Source organism: Carcharhinus amblyrhynchos, chromosome 1 (genome assembly GCF_965287045.1).
Source record: "Carcharhinus amblyrhynchos chromosome 1, sCarAmb.v2.hapA, whole genome shotgun sequence".
Classification (NCBI taxonomy): Eukaryota; Metazoa; Chordata; class Chondrichthyes; order Carcharhiniformes; family Carcharhinidae; genus Carcharhinus; species Carcharhinus amblyrhynchos.
In genome coordinates, this window is record NC_137324.1 from 88021629 (window position 1) to 88040990 (window position 19362).

At 37.7% G+C, this 19362-nt stretch overlaps 1 protein-coding gene across 1 annotated transcript in view; it reads right to left on the reverse strand.

The window, feature by feature from the left end:
* Positions 1–1763: 1763 nt before the first annotated feature.
* The window catches only part of lias (lipoic acid synthetase), a 32472-nt gene continuing 14873 nt past the window's right edge, over positions 1764–19362 (reverse strand). The window contains exons 4-11 of the mRNA XM_080188669.1: positions 18057–18137; positions 15550–15706; positions 14579–14636; positions 14082–14210; positions 10674–10819; positions 9728–9798; positions 7891–8002; positions 1764–3206 (exon numbers count right to left, since the gene is read on the reverse strand). Of these exons, the coding sequence (XP_080044795.1) occupies positions 3136–3206; positions 7891–8002; positions 9728–9798; positions 10674–10819; positions 14082–14210; positions 14579–14636; positions 15550–15706; positions 18057–18137 (825 nt within the window). The 3' untranslated portion in view covers positions 1764–3135. The remainder of the gene's footprint in view (positions 3207–7890; positions 8003–9727; positions 9799–10673; positions 10820–14081; positions 14211–14578; positions 14637–15549; positions 15707–18056; positions 18138–19362) is intronic.

Sequence of the window (19362 nt, forward strand, 5' to 3'; positions counted from 1 at the left end):
AAAAGTGAATTTTCCTTTTAGATGTAGGGCAACGTAAGCCCGCCATTGGTCATTCGCAAGGGTCAGAATATAGCTCAGCAATGGGAACCCTCATTGATTTAGCTTTTCCTAGCCTAGGGCCATTGTTAATGATAACAGTATTACCATCATAATCTCATCAGCTGGTATTACAAAAATAAATAGGTTTAACATGTGTGACAATGCCTATCCAACTAAGCTCTGCAAGCACTGCCTTTTGTTTATGTAAAAATGTAAAACATGAGGATATTCAGCATGTCTTTCTGAGCTCCACAAATGCTCTCTTACACAACGTCCTAAAACAAAATCTATTTAGTGCAATAGTATTGGATTCTTTTCAATTTATTAAATTCACTCGTGGTATCCATTAAATTTATGCATACAATTAACATTGACCAGATTAAAGATGTTTCATCAGATAATGCTCCAATTGAGACAGCCAGCAATTTTGCTCTTCAACTGTAGTTGGCTCATTCCAAAAACCTAAATATCCCATTGTCATGAGAATAAAGGAATTTCTACAGTAGAATACAACCCATGATCTTATCACTGGGAAAACTGCTGGCTACTAGTGTAATCACACAAACGCAAAACAGGTTAACAGCATAAAAGCAAAGTATTATGGATACTGGGTGATGCTGGGAAGACCTGCATTTATCAGCCATCCACTAATTGCCCTTGAGAAAGCAGTGGTCAGCCACCTTCTTGAATATAACTTGACCATTGCATAGAGCATTTAAGAATCAATGACAATGTGGAGTCAAATACGGGCTAGACAAGGTAAAAATGACAGATTGCCTTCCCTAAAAGCATTACTGAATCAAATGGGTTTTTACAAAAATCTAGTATTTCATGATCACCATTATTGATATTAGAATGCATTTCAGACTTTAATTAATTTCTTAAATTGATAGTTTATAATTCCTCCCAGTACCAATCTTGAGCAACATATGACAATGGGAACTGGAAATTATTTTGAGAGCTCTAATAGTGTTGGCCTGATTTAAACGTGGTTGATGAGTTCATGAGACAACAAAGTACAGGTGCGTTTAGGTGTTTGCCCATAACCATCTCTATACTGAGACAAAAGCAAAATACTGTGAAATTTGGAAATCTGAAATAAAGTAGAAAATATTCACCAGGCAGGCAGGATATGCGCACACAAAACATTGCAGGTCAATGTCCTTTCATCAGAACCCTTAAAAAATCTGGACACCTTGCTGACAAATACTAACATGGGGTTTCTATGTGGAAGATGCCCTGATTTACATACACTCGAATTTTACAAAATCATGATCCCAAAGTGAGACCTCCACCACTAGGACCATATATTGGGAATCCAGAAACACATTTCCCACGATTTTCCATCCATTATGAATACAAAATCTCAGACTCGGAAAAATTTTATGAAATTGTGTTCCTGGTAACCATGCATTTGGAGAATATATCAAAACCTTGCACAAAAAGTCATGGCCAAATTCCTGATATATATTCTTGTTAATTAAACCACCATGTCAGGAACTTCATTTTGTGTAATCAAACCATTAGTTTAAATCTCAAAATGTATCACCAATGGCTGCGAACAGAGCTGTATTTACTGTTATCAGTATGGTGTGGATTTGGAACCACAATAATTATTTCACACATATGGCTGGGGGTGGGGAGAAGAACAAAGGCTAAATTTGATAGCTGGTGAAAATGAAATGAAGACTGCGATGCACGATTAACTTGCACATTTACTCTGCTGTGTTGTACTTAGTTTTATTAATATTATTTTTAGTTCATTACATGTCTTTCTTATAAAGAATAAGGGTATAGTACAATACCACATTCCTGTTTCACAGTAGGCATGTGAATATTCAGGCCATTCCACCTAAAACCAGATGCTGAAAGGTGCATTCAGTTTTCATTTACGAGCATTAATCTCACATCAAATTAAATAGCTTGACTGTTTTACAAGTGCAACATTGATCATATCAGTGCATTTCTGATGACTTTGTAAAGTGTACACAAGTCTTTTAACCCATTTTACAGAGGATTAACAGGGGTATAGGAGCAGAGGGACAAATCACTGAAAGCAGCATAAGACATACAGAACCCCATACTTTATAAATAGAGGCATAGAGTATAAAAGCAAACGAGTTATGGTGAGCCTTTAAAAAGCAGTTTCAACTCAAATGTCGCGTCCAATTCTGGGCACCACACTGTAGGAAGGACACAAACACAGAGTGCAGAAAAGACCTATAGAATGGGCTCTGGGTATGAGAAACGTCAGTTACATGGACCTGAGGTTGTGCTTCTTAGAGAAGGGAAGGCTGAGAGGAGATTTGATAGAGGTGTTCAAAATCACATGGGGTCTGGGCAAAGTAGATAGGGAGAAACTGTTCCCTTTGGTGCAAGGGTTGAGAGTTAGGTGACACTAATTTAAGGTCATTGTCTAAAGAACCAGAGACAACATAAAGAAAAACATTTTATGCAAAGTGTGTTTATGATTGCCTTAGAATATGGTGGAAGCAGATTCAATAATGGCTTTCAAAAGAGAACTGCATAAGTACTTGAAGAGAAAAAATGTACAAGGCAGGAGAGTGGGACAAACTGATTTGCTTTTACATGCAGCCAGAACAAACAGGCCATAAGGCCTCCACCTTCATTGTAACCATTTATTTCACAAGAAAATAAGGATATGCTCAGCAAGTGATTAAACAAGACGAACTCCAGCACAATGACCCAAGTGTACAAACAGCCATTGTATTTAATCACTAAATCAGCTGGTTTGTTTCCAAAGTACAATTTCCACAAAAAATGCAATATATTGTAGTTCCACTAAATATTTATGAAATGCACCTTCCAAATTCCAGACAAAATTTAAATTGATAAAGTCTTTTATAAAGACTATACAGCAGCAAGGGTTGATAACTGATGTCTACACTCCCTACCTGACACTATCACCACAATGATTACATTGGTTCAACGCCATCCATCTATACCTTCTCAAAGCAACTATGTACATCCAAAAAAATGCAAATTTTCTCACACCCCATAAACAAATTAACAAAATAAAATTAGGCACAATACTTGGAGGGAAGATACAAAAACATCATCTTGGCATACAATGTATTAGATTTGACCATTTTCAGAGTAACTTGTCTCAGTTCTTCCTTTAAGTAGCTTCTTCAAGAAATATTCACCTGAATAAAAACAGAATAAGTTATTTGTTAGGAGTCTGTTTCCTTAACTTCATCTGCATACTTTTATTTTTCTCTTGATCCTCTCCCCACCAGTTGAAATGGCCAGAGATAAGTTGTCCTCAAGCCTCTGCCAATGTCACTAGGAAATGCTGAAAACACTTTTGCAGTTAGGATGTGTCTCATGCTCAGTGCCAAATATCATTGCTGTATGTAAGCCCTCATTCTCGGTACAGTGTGACTTTGCACGCAAAAAACAAGATAAATACAGCTTCATTTAGGGGTCAAATAAAGATTAGTTTTGGAAATTATACATTCACGTTATAGTTACACACTAACATCAGCCTAGCTGCCTCCCATCTTTACTGAACACAATAAGTCTAGCGCTAAATAAACTGAAAATAAAGGTTGGGATTTTCCAACTCCCCATTGCAGAGGTGATGAGCCATTTGCCACTGGCAGGGTCTTCCAGTCCTGCCAAAGTCAATGGCCATCTGCATGGCTCACCAGCCCCTCCGCTGGGGAAACTGCCATAGTGGGGAGGTGGGGTGGCGTTTGATCTCAGTGGGACCAGACGACCCCACCATTGGGAAAAGCCACAAAATCTCACCAAAACAGTAAGAAAGGTGTAGGATAGAAGATGTCTGTTGTTTCCAAGAAGGGTACTTTTATCCTACTGTGATTTTCATTGCATTTCACTTTCCAGGCAGATGACGACGTAGAAAACTAAATAAAATTCTACAGATAATGTTTGGAAATGTGATTTTTAAACCAGAAAGAGATTTTTTGATGCAACTTCCATTTTATAACTTGAATACTATTTTGGAATGTGGGATAGAGGAAGTGCACAAGAACTTTTACTATTATAGAGTCATAATGGCAGAGAAGAGGCTTTTCAGCCCAAATTGTCGAAAAGTTTAATTTTGATAATTATTTACAAGTAGTTTGTGGTTTAGTTATGAGCATTAGTCAACCCAATATAATTTTGTGCTGACTTCTGGGGCATCAGCTCATCACATGACTTGGTCTTAGTGTCATAATCGCACTTGACAAAGGACAAAAAGTATACAGCTCCTTAGCCAGTGGTGCAAATCACTCAGGTTGAACAGTTACTGGTGTGAAATCATCCAGCTCCCGCACAATTAAAATGATCAACTCCTTCCTCTAAATTTAAAGAGCTATAGCGTGAAAAAAAACATGTTAAAACATTCAGCCTTGTGCATTAAGTTAGTGCAGTTTAACTTGTGATGTTTAAAAGAAAAGGTTGTTGCTTTCTATCACTATGCAATATGGGTGGCACAGTGATTAGCATTGTTGCCTCACAGTGCCAGGGACCTGGGTTCAATTTCAGCCTGGGGTTACTGTCTGTGCGGAGTTTGCACATTCCCTCCGTGTCTGCATGGGTTTCCTCCAGGTGCTTCAGTTTCCTCCCACAGTCCAAAGATATGCAGGTTAGGTGAATTGGCAATGATAAATTGCCCCTTAATGCCAGGGGGAATCAGGAGTATAATTATGTTGGTTTATAGGGATAGGACAGTACCTGAGTGGGATTATCGGTGCAAGCTCGGTGGGCCAAATGGCCTCCTTCTATACTGCAGATTCTATGAATCATTTATGATTTTGTAAGTTTAGAATTAAGTCCTGTAATTATCTTTTGTTTTTAAAATTTTTGTTACTCAGGAATACGTTCATAGAATCACAGCATCTCTCCAGTGCAGAAGGAGGCCATTTGATCCATTGAGTCTGCTCCAAAAGAGCATCATACATACGTGCAAACTCCACACAGTCACCCAAGGCTGGAATTGAATCGAGTTCCTTGACGCTGTGAGGCAACGATGCTAACCACTGTATCACTGTGCCATGCCATCTTGGATGCGTTGTTATATTTTACACACCAATCGTTTCAAGCACTGCTTTTGTTTTGTATTTTGTGTAACTTCTATAGCTTTGTAAGTTTTGTAAAACTATTCTGTATTTTTTACTTATACTAAGCACTAACAAATACAACAAAAACACACTACGGCAAAGCAGTTCTCCTAACAAAAACACATTGATAAACACCTGTTTTAATGAAGATTTATAGATCATAGTGATATCTACAGATCATTTAGACATCTGGACCAATGAATCCATGTTTTCAGACATCAAATGCTGTCTTATCTCAAATAAAGCAGACACTGAAAACATTCTCACTTCTATATATACCCTGTATAACTTCTAAGTTCCACCCACTTCGTAACTTTAAAACAAGTAAGTTTGAGCAATTTTACCCACTGTATCCTTTGTTTTAAAAGTAAACTTGCTCCATGTAACTACAGAGTTAAAAAAATCACCAGAAAATGTACAGTTAAGTGCTGTTAAAGATTTGATTTAATGAGAATCTTGCACCAATTAAGCAAGTCTGAGATGATGTGCTCAAGGTATGATTTATAAAGGTATGTCTATTTCCCCTGTGCTAAATAAATGGGCAAGGAAGATATCATAAACTTTTTTTTTCTTAGCAAGGAACAAAAACAAACTTCTGAGAGGGATGTCCCACAAATAATTGACACATTAGAGAGCTGGTCAGGGAGCAACAATGAAAATGAAATCAATAGGTGACCATCACCCTCAAAATAATTACAGATTGATCACAAACTCCTTAAGCCAATTGGAAAATAACCTCATCTCATTTCGGCCAATCAGAATGCAATGTTATTGATCACACTGTGGGTTGGAAAGAGTTAATAAGCAGCAGCTTTCACTGACCAAGTCATGCAACAAGTTTGAAACTGAAGTTCATAGGGAAGCAGACGTTACAGGAACAGACCAGAGATTGAGTGTCAACCTGTGCCCAAGACTGAACTGGAAAGCAAGAGCTGTAGTCTGCTCAAGTCCTACCCTGTTTTGATAAGTATTAATCTATAAAAAATTTCCTGCATGACTTCACCAAACTGTGCCCTGTTGCTTGTACTATTGAAGTCTCAAATTAATACAATTAGAATTTAAGTTCAAATAGTACCTAGAACATAAAAAATGTATGTAGAAAATACCAAATTTCAAAAGTGGGATTCAAACAAATGCGTCCAGAACAAAGTGCCTTAGACTGCTCAGCTGTCCTGACTGTACACACTACTTGATACACCAAAACTTAACAACAGGGTCTTATGCATACACTCCATCACTGAGCTATATTGCCACCAGCTTAAAATTGCTAAAATTAGTCAAAGGAAATAGGGATTGTCTGAGTGAGAAGTATCAAAATTACAATAGTAGTGTTCAGAAGATGAATCATATTTTTATAAACGTAAATTTTAATCAACAAGACATTAGTAGGAATTCAGTAATAAAGCTTAATTTGAGACAATGAGCAATCTTACACAAACAGAGGTAATCATTCTGTCCTTCATCTGGCATTTTGTGAAACTTTGTGGGGGGTGGGGTGCAGGAGGAGAAGAATACACAACATTTGTGGACTCAAGGCAGCACCTAAATACCAAACATTTCAGGTCTGAGAAAGACCACACTCATGGTCTTCTAAATTCAGAACCACCTGGACACTCCTGTTTTACGATCTGTACAAACAGGGACAAAGACTGATATGTTTTCATATGTAATACTATTTTAATGGGCATTAATTGGTTTTGGAGGGAAGATGGTGCGGCTTTAACTAGGCAGGTATGCTGGTTCCACCAGATAAACCTAAAGGTATTTTCCTCCAGCAATCCTCACACCCCAATGACTGCCAGATATCCTGTGGCACAGAAAAATTGGCCATCTAGAGTTAAAATTGAAATGATATGTGAACATGAGGCACATAATCTCATTATCATACTTAAGTTACCAACCTGCCTCTGGGAGCTGGTTGGCTGCTTGCGTTCCTCATCCTGCTTCTGTTAAAACCAGAAGTGGGAGAGCTGGAAGGTGTGTTAATACTTTATTCTCCCACCTAGCTCAAACCCAACCATTTTTGGGGAGTTAAAATTGCCCCCATTGAGTCATTTAAGAGCTACTACTAATATTTCAGCTGCAAATTATTTTCAGAGTGGAACAGAATGAAGTTTCTCTCTCATTTAGCTGAACATCAATTATACAAACAAAACATTCAGTGACTCAATACAACAATACCTGAATTTACTGCTAGCAACACAAAAAAATAGAAGTGGGTCAGTAAACCCTTCGAGCCTGCTCCACCGCTCAATATGATCATGGCTGATCATTAATCTCAACATTCTCCCACCCTTTTCCCATACCCCTTGATGCTTTTAGAGACTAGAAATCTGTTTCTTTCTTATATGCATTCAGTGATTTGACCTTCCATCGCCTTCTGTGATATGAATTCCACACATTTACCATCCTTGGGTGGAGAATTTTCTCCTCAACTCAGTCCTAAATTAGTCCACCCCACATACTGGGACTGTGACCCCAACTCCCTGTTCTAGACTTTCTACCCCTTAGGCAGAAGAAATATCATTCCTGCATCCAATCTGTCCAGTCTTGTCATACCTTTCAATGAAATTCATGTGTTTCAACAATGCTAATTTCCTTCAGCATGAAATGCGTAAGACCGCAGTGCATTTATTAAAGATGTGCAATAATTTACAAAAGAGACAAAACATTAATATTGACTATACTTGTGTTTTAAATAAGTCTGCCTTATTTTGAGCTATCAGTGACAGAAGCATATAACAAAATGCTAGTCCCTCACCTGCTTTATATGAAGACCGCACCAGAGGTCCACTTGCTGTGTACAGGAATCCAAGCTCATTCCCCACATTTTCCCAGTATTTAAATTTCTCTGGAGTTATGTACTCATCCACCTAAGGGAAGGGAATGGATGATAAATACAAAAAAAAAATGCTTAAGAGAGGAACAAATGTTTTGTTTAAAGATACTCAATGTTAATGAATTTGCTTATTCCTGGATTCGTCTCTTGGGAGGTACAGTTGGTATGGCAAGCAGAGGATTTTTGATAAACTAGTTGAAATCTTAAATAGCTCAAAAGTTGTAATTTTTATTATTGAGCACCTGAGAACTTTATTCATGGAGCTACGTTCTCAGATGCCATGACTTTTGCAATTCTTAGATGCTGACTAATCAATACTGGAAACTTGAAATATCTCAACTGTGATAGGATCCAAAAATCTGTCTCATTTAGGCAACAAATCAAGGATTTTGGATTAGCAAATAAAATTATTTTCCTCACAAAATATTTTCCATCATGTTGATGTATACTTCGTTTGGAGAATTACTCAGTTCGACATGATCGTTAGACCTTCACTCATTTTACTTGAAGACCACACTGGGGACGTTGCTTTGCTTAAAAACAGAAATCTGACGTTGGTTTTCTGCTACAGTATCGATGTTTAGAGATGATATGGCACAATTTAAACAAAAGGAAAGAAATACGACAATCATGTTGAAATTTCTTGTTTATAACCTACAGACATCATCTCCGTAGTTTCTTCTTCCTGAACAAACTTAAGGTTAGTTTTAATAGTTACAGAAAGGTGTACGTAAATCAACAACGGTTAAAGGATCATTTAAACTGTAACATTAAAACTGTCACTTATTACGCAGAGGAGTTGCCCTTTTTTAAGTTATTTTTGTCAAACTCTTTGGCCCACACAATAGATTGGTAAGCATTGATCAAGTGAAATCAATAAAGGTCTGAAAATATGGAGAAGTGACAGCAAAGACTTCTATACATTGCTTGGTTTGTTTCAAATTATAAATACAAATTAAAAATGTTGTCTTTTCATTTTTGAACTTGTGTTTTAATTCTAGTATAGTCTGATCAGACAAAATATCCTCCATCTGCTCACTGTAAGGGTTTCTTGTTTAAAATTAACATGCCCTGTCTCAACCACTGTTTGTCACTGAACTGTAATCTCAGGGATGAGTGATAGGCGAGATGAAAGGGTTGGGGGGAAATATGCATGCTTCTAAAGTTGGAATTTAAGTATCATGTTCTGACTGAATCAAGGCAGTTTTTCTTTACATCTAGCCAAGTAACCCAGAAATTACTGATGCTATCAGTGAAAAACGTTAACTACTCCACAGAACTGGTCAGCATAACAACTCACAAAATAAAACTTTTAAGAAAAAGTTGTGATCCAGGGTAACAATAAGAGTGCTTGATCGAGTACATGGAGATAATCTTACAGTAATGATGCTCCGAGTAGACTTATTTGAAAAGGAATAATGCGCAGGGTTACAGTGAGATGGGAGGAAAATGGCACTAAGGGAATTGTTCATTTAGAGAACCAGTGCAGGCACAATGTGCTGAATGATCTCCTCCTGTGTTTAAACAATTCTGTGATTCTGCAAAGTTAATCGTGTGTTAATTATGTAAAACGTTGTGTTTAATTATATGCAAGTGAAGGGCATTAATTGGGGTTTCACTCAAGTAAAGATTGGTTCCAGTAATATCCTTGCCTCACTGGTTTTCTGGAACGTAACAATGAATGCCAAAACAATTTATAAATCTCATGCTACTGTGCACAATAGGCATGCCAGACAGATATAGCCCCTGATCACTTTACCTTTAGGTGTCGTTTTGTCGGTTGCATGTACTGTCCCAACGTTACACAATCTACACCAGCCTCTCGTAGTTCTGTGAAATATTATGAAGAAAATTATCTTTGAACTCTTTCGCACTTATAGTGAAATCCTCCTTCATAGTTGCAAACGATTATTAACTTTGTCTTAATTTATTGCTTAATTTGCCAACTTACTTTTAAAGCACAAATCAGTGTTTATTGTGTCAGTCCTTTAAGACTTGATTGCCTGTAAAGACTCGCATTCCAATCATTATTTTGTAAACTGAGTTTGTGTCTTTATATGCCCTGTTTGTGAATAGAACTCCCACTTATCTGATGAAGGAGCAGCGCTCCAAAAGCTAGTGGCCTGTGCTACCAAATAAACCTGTTGGACTTTAACCTGGTGTTGTGAGACTTACTTTATTGTGTCAGCCAGGTAGAATTCCTGTATAACCATCACAGTAAACATTTATTAAAGTGAACGTACTAACGGTTTGTTCCTCCAATGTTAAAAAACTGAAAGGTAAAATTGTTTTAAAATATATATTTGATCGTTAGAAACTTCAGATCCCAGTCTAAGTCTGTACTGAAGGAAATATTAAATAAAGAAATAGAAGACTGTTTCAAAGCTTCCTACTGATGTACCTGCATATACACAGATATATACACGTGGAAGAGTTTAATGCTCAACTTGTTACTTACAACTTAAGGTAAAAATCCAAATCATAGGAAAAGTGCTTCAAAGTTAGATTCTACAATTTTAAAATCGATTTACGGTTATGGAGCACCAGTTAATTTTCATATTGTTGATCAATGATAGTATTCAAGAATATTTGCATTTTAAATGTCAACATAGTAAATAGTAGATAAAGTAATTGAAAAATATTAAAACAAAATCAGAAAAGCATCACACTTTTCTTTGAAAATTGTCTACTTTGTTCTCCCTCACCTTTCAGAGTTGCATGCACCTGTTCATCAGTCTCGCCTAGTCCCAACATTATCGATGTTTTTGAAAGAAGACTAGGTTTCACTTTCTTTGCATATTTTAATACACTCAACGATTGGTCAAACTTTGCCCGAGGGTCACGAACAGCTCTAAAGCGAACAACAAAAGTGTCAAAATCGAAGTCAAAAACAGGGAGAAATTAAGATAGTCTTACATCTTCCCCGCTTCAAATATTTATATTTGCCGTTAAAGCAACAAATGTCTTTGCCTTTCGCATTCCCTGAACAAGCATTCAGTGCTTCAATAACCTTGTGTGGAAAGAAATTTTGCCTGATCTCTCTCTTCACTCCCTTAGTGACAATTTTAAATGGATCACCTCTTGCTGCCAACTCACCAACCAACGCACTTCATCTTTCCTTGTTTGCTACATCAAAACTCTCCACAACTTGACAAAGCATTTTCTGCTCTCACAGAACATTCCCGATATCATATATCTCTCTTCATATCTTTAATATTCCAATGGAAGGTCTAGTAGTGCAGTGAGTAGCATCCTGTCTCTGTGCCAGAAGCTCTGGGATACAGTCCCATCCATGACTTGATGACCAAACAGGCCGAATGTCAAATTGTAAATCCTTCTGACATAAGCCAATGGCAAGCCGCAAGAGTGGGAGAGAACCCTGATCAGCTACGTGATGGAAAGAAATTGCGGTCTCTATCACAACTATCCATTGTTATAACGTTTGTGTACAAAAGTGCAAGTTGCCACAGCAGCCTGCACTCTCTGGGGAGCTGATAGACTCAGTTGGCTGGATGATTGATGTGATTCAGATTGGTGCCAATCAGGGGTTTGATCTCCCTATTCCAGCAGCAATGTGTACCTGCAACTTTCCTTACCACAGCAGAGCTCCTGCTTTTGGCAGAGAATTTAAGAAGAGGTTTTTTTCATTCCTGTCATGATAGGAAAATTAAAACAGTAATAGGCAATTCAGTCCCTCAAGTCTATTTCCACCATTCAATTAGACTATAGCTTCCAGGTACCTCAACTATATTTGCCCACCTTCACCATGTTGTTCATAGGCTCTCAGTCTTGAACATTTCACAACCTTTTAGGAGGAACAGGTTCCAGAATTTCACCAGTTTATTTGTCTAAAAAGTTTCTTGATTCGCCGCTAAATGACTGAACTCTAAGTTTATTATACCTGGTTCTGGATTCCTCCACCAGAGGAAACAGTTTCTTTGTTTCTACTCTGTAAAATTGTGACAATCGCAAGTACATACCCCTCATCCACTTAAGCTCACGGGATTAAAAAAATAAGTTTATGCATCTTGTCTCCAAAATTTAACTCACGAGCCCAAGGCCACAATTACCTTTCTGATATGCAGTGCTCAGAACAACTCCAGATAGTTCTAACCAAGACTCTACGCAAGTCAAGTATCACTTCAGAATCCAACTCTATTCTGATCAAAGCATTCGATTAGCCTTTTTTAAAAATTATTTTCTGTACCTGTTCGAGCTTTTTCTGATCTGCGTACCGAGACATCAAAATCCCTCTTTGATCTTTCACAGCTTCTATTTTCTGATTTGTCTTTCTTGAGTCCAAAGTGAATGACTTCATACCACCCCATAATGAACTTCATCTGCCACAGACTGAATGAGTGGGAAATCTACGCCCTGTTGAAACTTCCTGTTTTCAGCTAACTAACTGAACCTTTGTATCATTTGCAAACACATACAGTTTTCCATTCCTTCATCCTAATTTTTAACTTATATGATAAAAATCCAAGACCCAGTGCAGATCCTTGGGGTATAGCATCTGTCAAATCCTACCAATAGTGTGTTCATAGTAGATTCATCTATGGTTTTAATGTTCCTTCCATAATGGGGATTCAAAATACATAATATTCCACCTTCCTGCAACTTCCTGTGATCTGTTCAATATAACAGTTCTTCCCCCACCCCCACACCCCCCATTCTTAAAGCGAACTTTGATCACAACTTTTTGTTGAAGGAATGCTGCTTTGAATGCCATTCTTCGACTGTTAATGAAGGTGCTGACAAACTTTCTAACTCACATTCATTGCTGGTGTAGATAACTAAAATAACGATGCAGATATGATTACTTGAAACATCTAACGAAATATAGGTGCCTCTGATGTCTTCTAATTCCATGATAGAAGTAAAATAATACAAAGGAACCAATAGGATTAATCACACAATATGATCACAAACATCAGTAATGATTATAATTATTTCAACTGTGAACGATTTTTCCAGGATTTTTTTTCAACTAAAACCCTTCATTAGGGGAAAGGTAAGAGAGCAGGAAAGGGCTTGCCTTTAGGTTAATTAAGGAATAAAACAAAAATGCTACTCAAAATTTAATTCACTAAAAAGCAAAAGAGCAATGAGTGTTTGTCTAGTATCCATCAGTGGTGTAGTGGTGACTAGTGACTAGTGGTGTGCCTCAGGGATCAGTATTGGGACCGCAATTGTTTATGATTTACATAGGTGATTTGGAGTTGGGGACCAAGTGTAGTGTGTCAAAATTCACAGATGACACAAAGGTGAGTAGCACAGCAAAGTCTATAAATGGATATAGATAACCTAAGTGAGTGGGCAAGGGTCTGGCAGATGGAGTACAATGTTGGTAAATGGGAGGTCATCCATATTGGTAGGAATAACAGCAAAATGGACTATTATTTAAATGGGAAAAAACTGCAACATGCTGCCATCCAAAGGGACCCGAGTGTCCTAATGCAAGAATCACAAGGAGTTGGTTGCAAGTGCAGCAGGTAATTAAGGTGGCAAATGGGATTTTGTTCTTCATTGCTAGAGGGATCGAGTTTAAAAACAATGAGGTTATGTTGCAGCTGTATAGGGTGCTGGTGAGGCCACACCTGGACTACTGTGTACCGTTTTGGTCTCCATGCTTGAGAAAGGATAGGATATACTGACAGTGGAGGGGGTGCAGAGGAGGCTCATTAGATTGATTCCAGAGTTGAGAGGGTTGGCTTATGAGGAGAGATTGAGTAGACTAGGGCTATACTCATTGGAGTTCAGAAGAATGAGGAGAGAGCTTATAGAAACATAAGATTATGAAGGGGATAGATAAGATAGAAGTAGGGAAGTTGCTCCTATTTCTTCTGTACTTGTGTCCTCAAACTTTGCCTATGCAATCAACAAACCATAGAAAGAAACCATGGATAATGTTGTGAACTTTCAGGTAATTAATGGTATTGGAACTGGTAGATGGAGTCTGACCTGTTCATTTGCTTTCCAACTACAAGGCAGAATTAGATGCACAGTATGGGAAGCCACACAGGAGAAGATAAAATGTATAAATGAAGGGTGTGAAGGTGGTAGAAGTACTTTGATCAAATAATTTATAACGAACATGCACATTTTCATACCTCTGCAGTTCTCGGACAGTCTCCACATTGTGTGCATATACGTCAAGTCCTGAGAGTGCGACTGTTTCAACAGCTTTTAGGTCACCTCTGAAGTCAGGGGTCAGGCATTCCACTATAATTTTAGAATGTCTACAAAACCAATTGCAAGGTTAAATGGTTTCGAACACCTGTAAATTACAGCAATGAAAATCTTGGAGGGATAAGCCACTATACAAACTGTCTTAAAAACTGAAGATAAATGTATTCTAATTAGCTGTGTAGTATACATCTATTACTGAAAGAAACAACATACAAATATTTTAGAATATGGCCAAATTCACCAAACTTGAAAATGAAACACGATCATGGCTGCAAAGGGTCAATTTCCTGACAGAAAGATTTGCAGAAACTATTCCATTTCTTTATATTGATCCTTGAACCTTAAAGCATTTTTCTAGTACCAGGCTGGAGAAGATATCATAAGGAATAAGAATTACAACTAAATGAAAACGCCTCACCTTTCTTTTAAGTGTGATACTGTCGCTGCAAAGTGTTTCGCTCCACCATCAGGGAGATCTGTGGAAAAGTGGAAAGTCACGTACTAAAAGTAATTTTTCTACATCGTAATCCTACTTTTATTGCATTAAAATATCCCAAGTTTAGTTAAGCAATAGCAAAATAAAAGGGACAATCTAGAATTCCACAAATTTTTGTCAGTCTTTTCCATCTAGAACATTAAATAGACAACATTTACATGGATGCCCTGTGACAAGAAATGATGGACAGACCCTCATTTTGATATACAAGTTTCTGGCTTTCAAAAAGAGTAAGAACAAGATTTCAATTAATCAATTTCAAAATCATTAAACTAATTTTAGACAATTCACAGCAGATCTGAGAAGTCAGATTTACTGATCCACATTTTTGAAATCTGAGGAAAATTCAGTAGGAGAAAAAGCCCGCAGGAATCAGCACCACTGTGACATGTTTAATACTTGCAAAGTGTAATTTCCTGCGTACTAATCCATTTTTATTTAATATATTAGGTGATGTCTTGTCACATGGCTCACAGCAAGTGTGCGGCTACAACATGGAGGTTGGGTACAGGGCATTGACTGAAAGGTGCGATGTGCCAAAGCAATTTCACGCACAGCAAACATAACAAAGTGCTGCTGAGAATTTATGGTCTCATCGTTATTTCTGCTAATGCCACATATTTCTCAGTTTAGATCAGGAGGTTTAGGCAGTGCTATAGGCAATCCAAGTACAGAAATTGGTGTCTCACAGGAATGCATAACAAGACACTATGACAGCACTTCATACAAACAGATGTATAAACATACAAATTAGAAGCAGGAGTAGGCCACTCCCGTACTTCTGGTTTTGCAATGTTATAATAGGAAGGCTATACAAAAAATATATTAATATATTTGAGTTTTTAAAACACTATTTGATCTATTTTGGTGATTATCATTTCCTCACAGCTCACCATCTCTGTCCACAGAAGTCAATACAACATAGTCAAGATTCCACTCTGCTATTGCATTTGCTGTATTGAATGGTTCATCTGGATCTAATGGTGGAGGGTTTCGACTGGTTTTTATCGAACAGAACCTGCAGCCTCTTGTGCAGGTGTCACCCATTAACTACAAGAGCACAAAGGTAAAAACAAACATTGAAGAAAAATGGTTAACTTTCAATTTTTATTTTTAGAATCTGTCCATTTATTCAAGAATATCAAAATAGCACTAAAGATATATATCCACATTTTGCTGAGCATATAAAAACATTTAATAATTTCATATAAGTTCACATACTTCACATAAGTTTTCACTCAATTCAAACAAGTTTTCCCCACGAAACTTCCAGAACTGTAACCTCTGTATTTAGTCCCAAATGAAACACAATCCCCTTTCACCATCCCTCTCCTCAGCACTTGCTCCTAGTGACTGCAAGGGAGTTAGTGAACAGCAGTGTTGAGGAGGGTACTGTTGAGTGAGCAAAGTGGTGAGGTAGAGGCAGGAAGTGACAAACAGGACAGAAGTTGAAAGAGTTAAGTTGTTAAGAGTTTTAAGTTATTACGAGTTAGGAAGAAGATGTTTGGATCAGTTCATACCAGTCTTCTAGACATTCTGCTGCAAGTGATTTTATAGAATTTGAGTATTCCTGAAGAAGAGACATGCTGTCAAAGCTTTTCATCTTGCACTCATTAGGACAGATTCACAAGAATAGCAAATCTCAAAGGGAACAGAACAACCATTTATGTTGCATGAGAAGATGTTGCTGATTGCATCAGGGAACAGAGTCCACTTGCCAACCATTCTCCATGGCAGTGCTGCTAACAATGAGTTACCTGCCAAACTTTTATTTAAATGTAAACCAAGCAGGGTGAGTTCGATTGGCCGAAGAATTGCCATGGGGAATGCTGTCCCACAAACCTTTGTTTGGATGAAAATGATGCAACGTATGGACATGTTTTTCTGTTTGTAAAGGACTGGACTCTGAGAAAATATATAGCTTCCAACATATGTAATGAGCCATACTGTGAGCGTGACTGATCATTTTAAATGAGTTTAGTGTAATTCTTAGAACAATTAGGATTGTTTAATAAGTGTTGGCCAATCACAGAAATCACATGTAACGTTGGAGGCTTTGTTGAGTTTTGCAAGCATGAACTGATGTTATATCATCAGTACTTTACCTGTTGCAAACAGCCAAAGCAACATGCTGTTTGATACAATCCACCAGTTGTTGAGACATTTGGCCTACATACCTGACATCATACCGACACTGAAATTCATATACCAAATTACTCATCATGTCATAGACAGAATGCCCTTTTGGCTTGATGGAAGTACCCTATTAGTAGAGAATACTACACGTGTTTCTAATGCATTGTAGCAACACAAAATGGCTAACTTCACTCATTGCTCAAAATTTTTGATATATCTTACCATAGAAGTAAGGAGATAGATTGGCACTTTTCAGGACAAAAGTGGTGACCTTCGGCCCATTCGTGACTTTACGTGATAGATAACAAACAATGATCTAATCAGGGTAGCCCTCATCGCCCAGGATAGTTTTGATACACCCTATTTTGGCATCCTATTTTAGCTTGCAGAGTTAGCAAATAGATCTGGCCCTATTTATGATCCTGCTGGAAAGTTAGTGTGTATAAATCCCAGGCAAGGGCAGGATCAAACTTGGCTATGTTGCTGTGAAGATTAAACAACATGCTCTCATTATGTAGTCTCTCTTATGGGTGAGGCACTGAAATGTATGCTGCATTGTAAAAGTATTAGTTAGTTCCACCTGGTGAAATTAGAACATATAAGCAGACAGGAACAAAATAGGCATATAGAAGCTTGCCACCACCTTTCAATAATAATAATCTTTCTTAAGAATTTTAAAAATGTGGTTTCTATAAAAAAAACTTTAGACACCTTTAAACAACATTGCTGAAAATAGAACGCAGGACTAAAAATCAAGACTTACAAATTAGAAAACCGAGGAGGAAAATGAGTATAACTGATGGCACAAATGCAGTGTTCCATTAGAATGCACACCCTGCATTCTTTAATTAAGTGTAAAATCTATTTATTTATAAATCGTGTTTGTATTTATGTTTGGAGTAATGTATCTATCTAATGTTAAGATTGTAATATGTATTTCTAGTAGTTAAAACAGTCTGAAAACTACCAAGATGAAATGTTAAATTCCCAACAAAGATACTTGAATTGTGATCTTGACTGGTATTTTCACTTCTTCCACATTGCCTAGCAGAGAGCAGGGTCTCTTCTATTGCTACCCAATGATGGTGCCATTGCAAATTTGCCAAGCAGCACGGGATATCTATGAGATACCCTGATGGAAGACAGTGTGAAACTACAGTGCTACCTGGAAAGGTTTGGAGGAAGGGATGTAGAAAACAGTGATTTCATTCCAGTCAGCATTTCAGAGCTGCCACAATTTTTAAACACAGTTTACACATCTTACCATAATGGTGGCTGTAGCAGTGCCTTTTTCTCCTCCTCCCCAGCATTCTCCAATATTTGGGCACCTTGCCTCTTCACATACCTAAGAAACAAAAACTTCACTTAATAACTCTGTATTTAGCATGTATTTGTGAATCAACACGCAATGAGCAATTATGGACTCTCATTCAGATCGCCTAGATTTAAATCCCAGCTTGCAAAGTATTTTCAAGACAAACAAACTTTTAGGATTCACTGGTTGGATTGAGTCAGTGACAAAATTGAGAAGAGAGTAACCTTGAAAACTGCACTTCCTGTTGGCAAATACATGGTGGCACCCAGGGCTCAGACCATGCTATTCTCATGACTGAAAGGCAATTGAATGATGGTGAACATTCAGGTTAAAGGGTTTATTGATAGGCTGTCATGAGAGGATTGCTTATATTTGGTCAAAAGTAAACAGCAAAGAAAATTAAGTAATTCACAAAATTGGATAAGCCATGTCTTTATAATTACTATGATATCATTTTAATGTTTGATGCAAACTGGAGATATTGAAGGATTTGGAAATAATGTTTACTGTCAATGTGTCTGAAATTGCCCATTTTGCCTTTTGAATAAAATATCTTAGTTTAGTGATTTCCTAGTTTCCATGCATCTGTCGGTCGTAACGAATTGGGTTGTTTCTCCAAGGTAACTCGACGGACTCCTGTACATAACAGCCAAACTCAAACTACCATCATTTAGTCTTTGTTCTCTTGAAGTTCAATTGGATAGACAGGTGCATACTTTTTTTTAAAAATTCTTAGAACGTGAGTGTCGCTGGCAAGGCCAGCATTATTGTCTATCCCGAATTGTCCTCGAGAAGGTGGTGGTGACCAGCTTTCGTGAACCGCTGCTGTCCACGTGGTGTAGGTACATCCTCAGAACTGATAGGAAGGAGGTTCTAGGAATTTGACCCAGTGACATTGAAGAATCAATGATATATTTCCAAGTCAGGATGGTGAGTGTATTGGAAGGGAATTTCTGGATTGCAGTGTTCCCAAGTGTCTGCTACCCTTGTCCTTTTAAATGGTTGTAATCATGGATTCGGAAGATGCTGTCTCTTGGTGGGTTCCTGCACTGCATCTTGTAGATGGCACACACTGCTGCCACTGTCTGATGGTAGTAGAGGGAGTGAACGTTTGTGGATGGGATGCCAATCAAGCGGGCTGCTTTATCCTGGATAGTGTCATCTTTTTAATGTTGTTAGAGCTGCACATGCAGAATATTCCATCACACTCCTGACTTGTGTCTTGTAGATGGTGGACAGACTTTGGGAAGTCAGG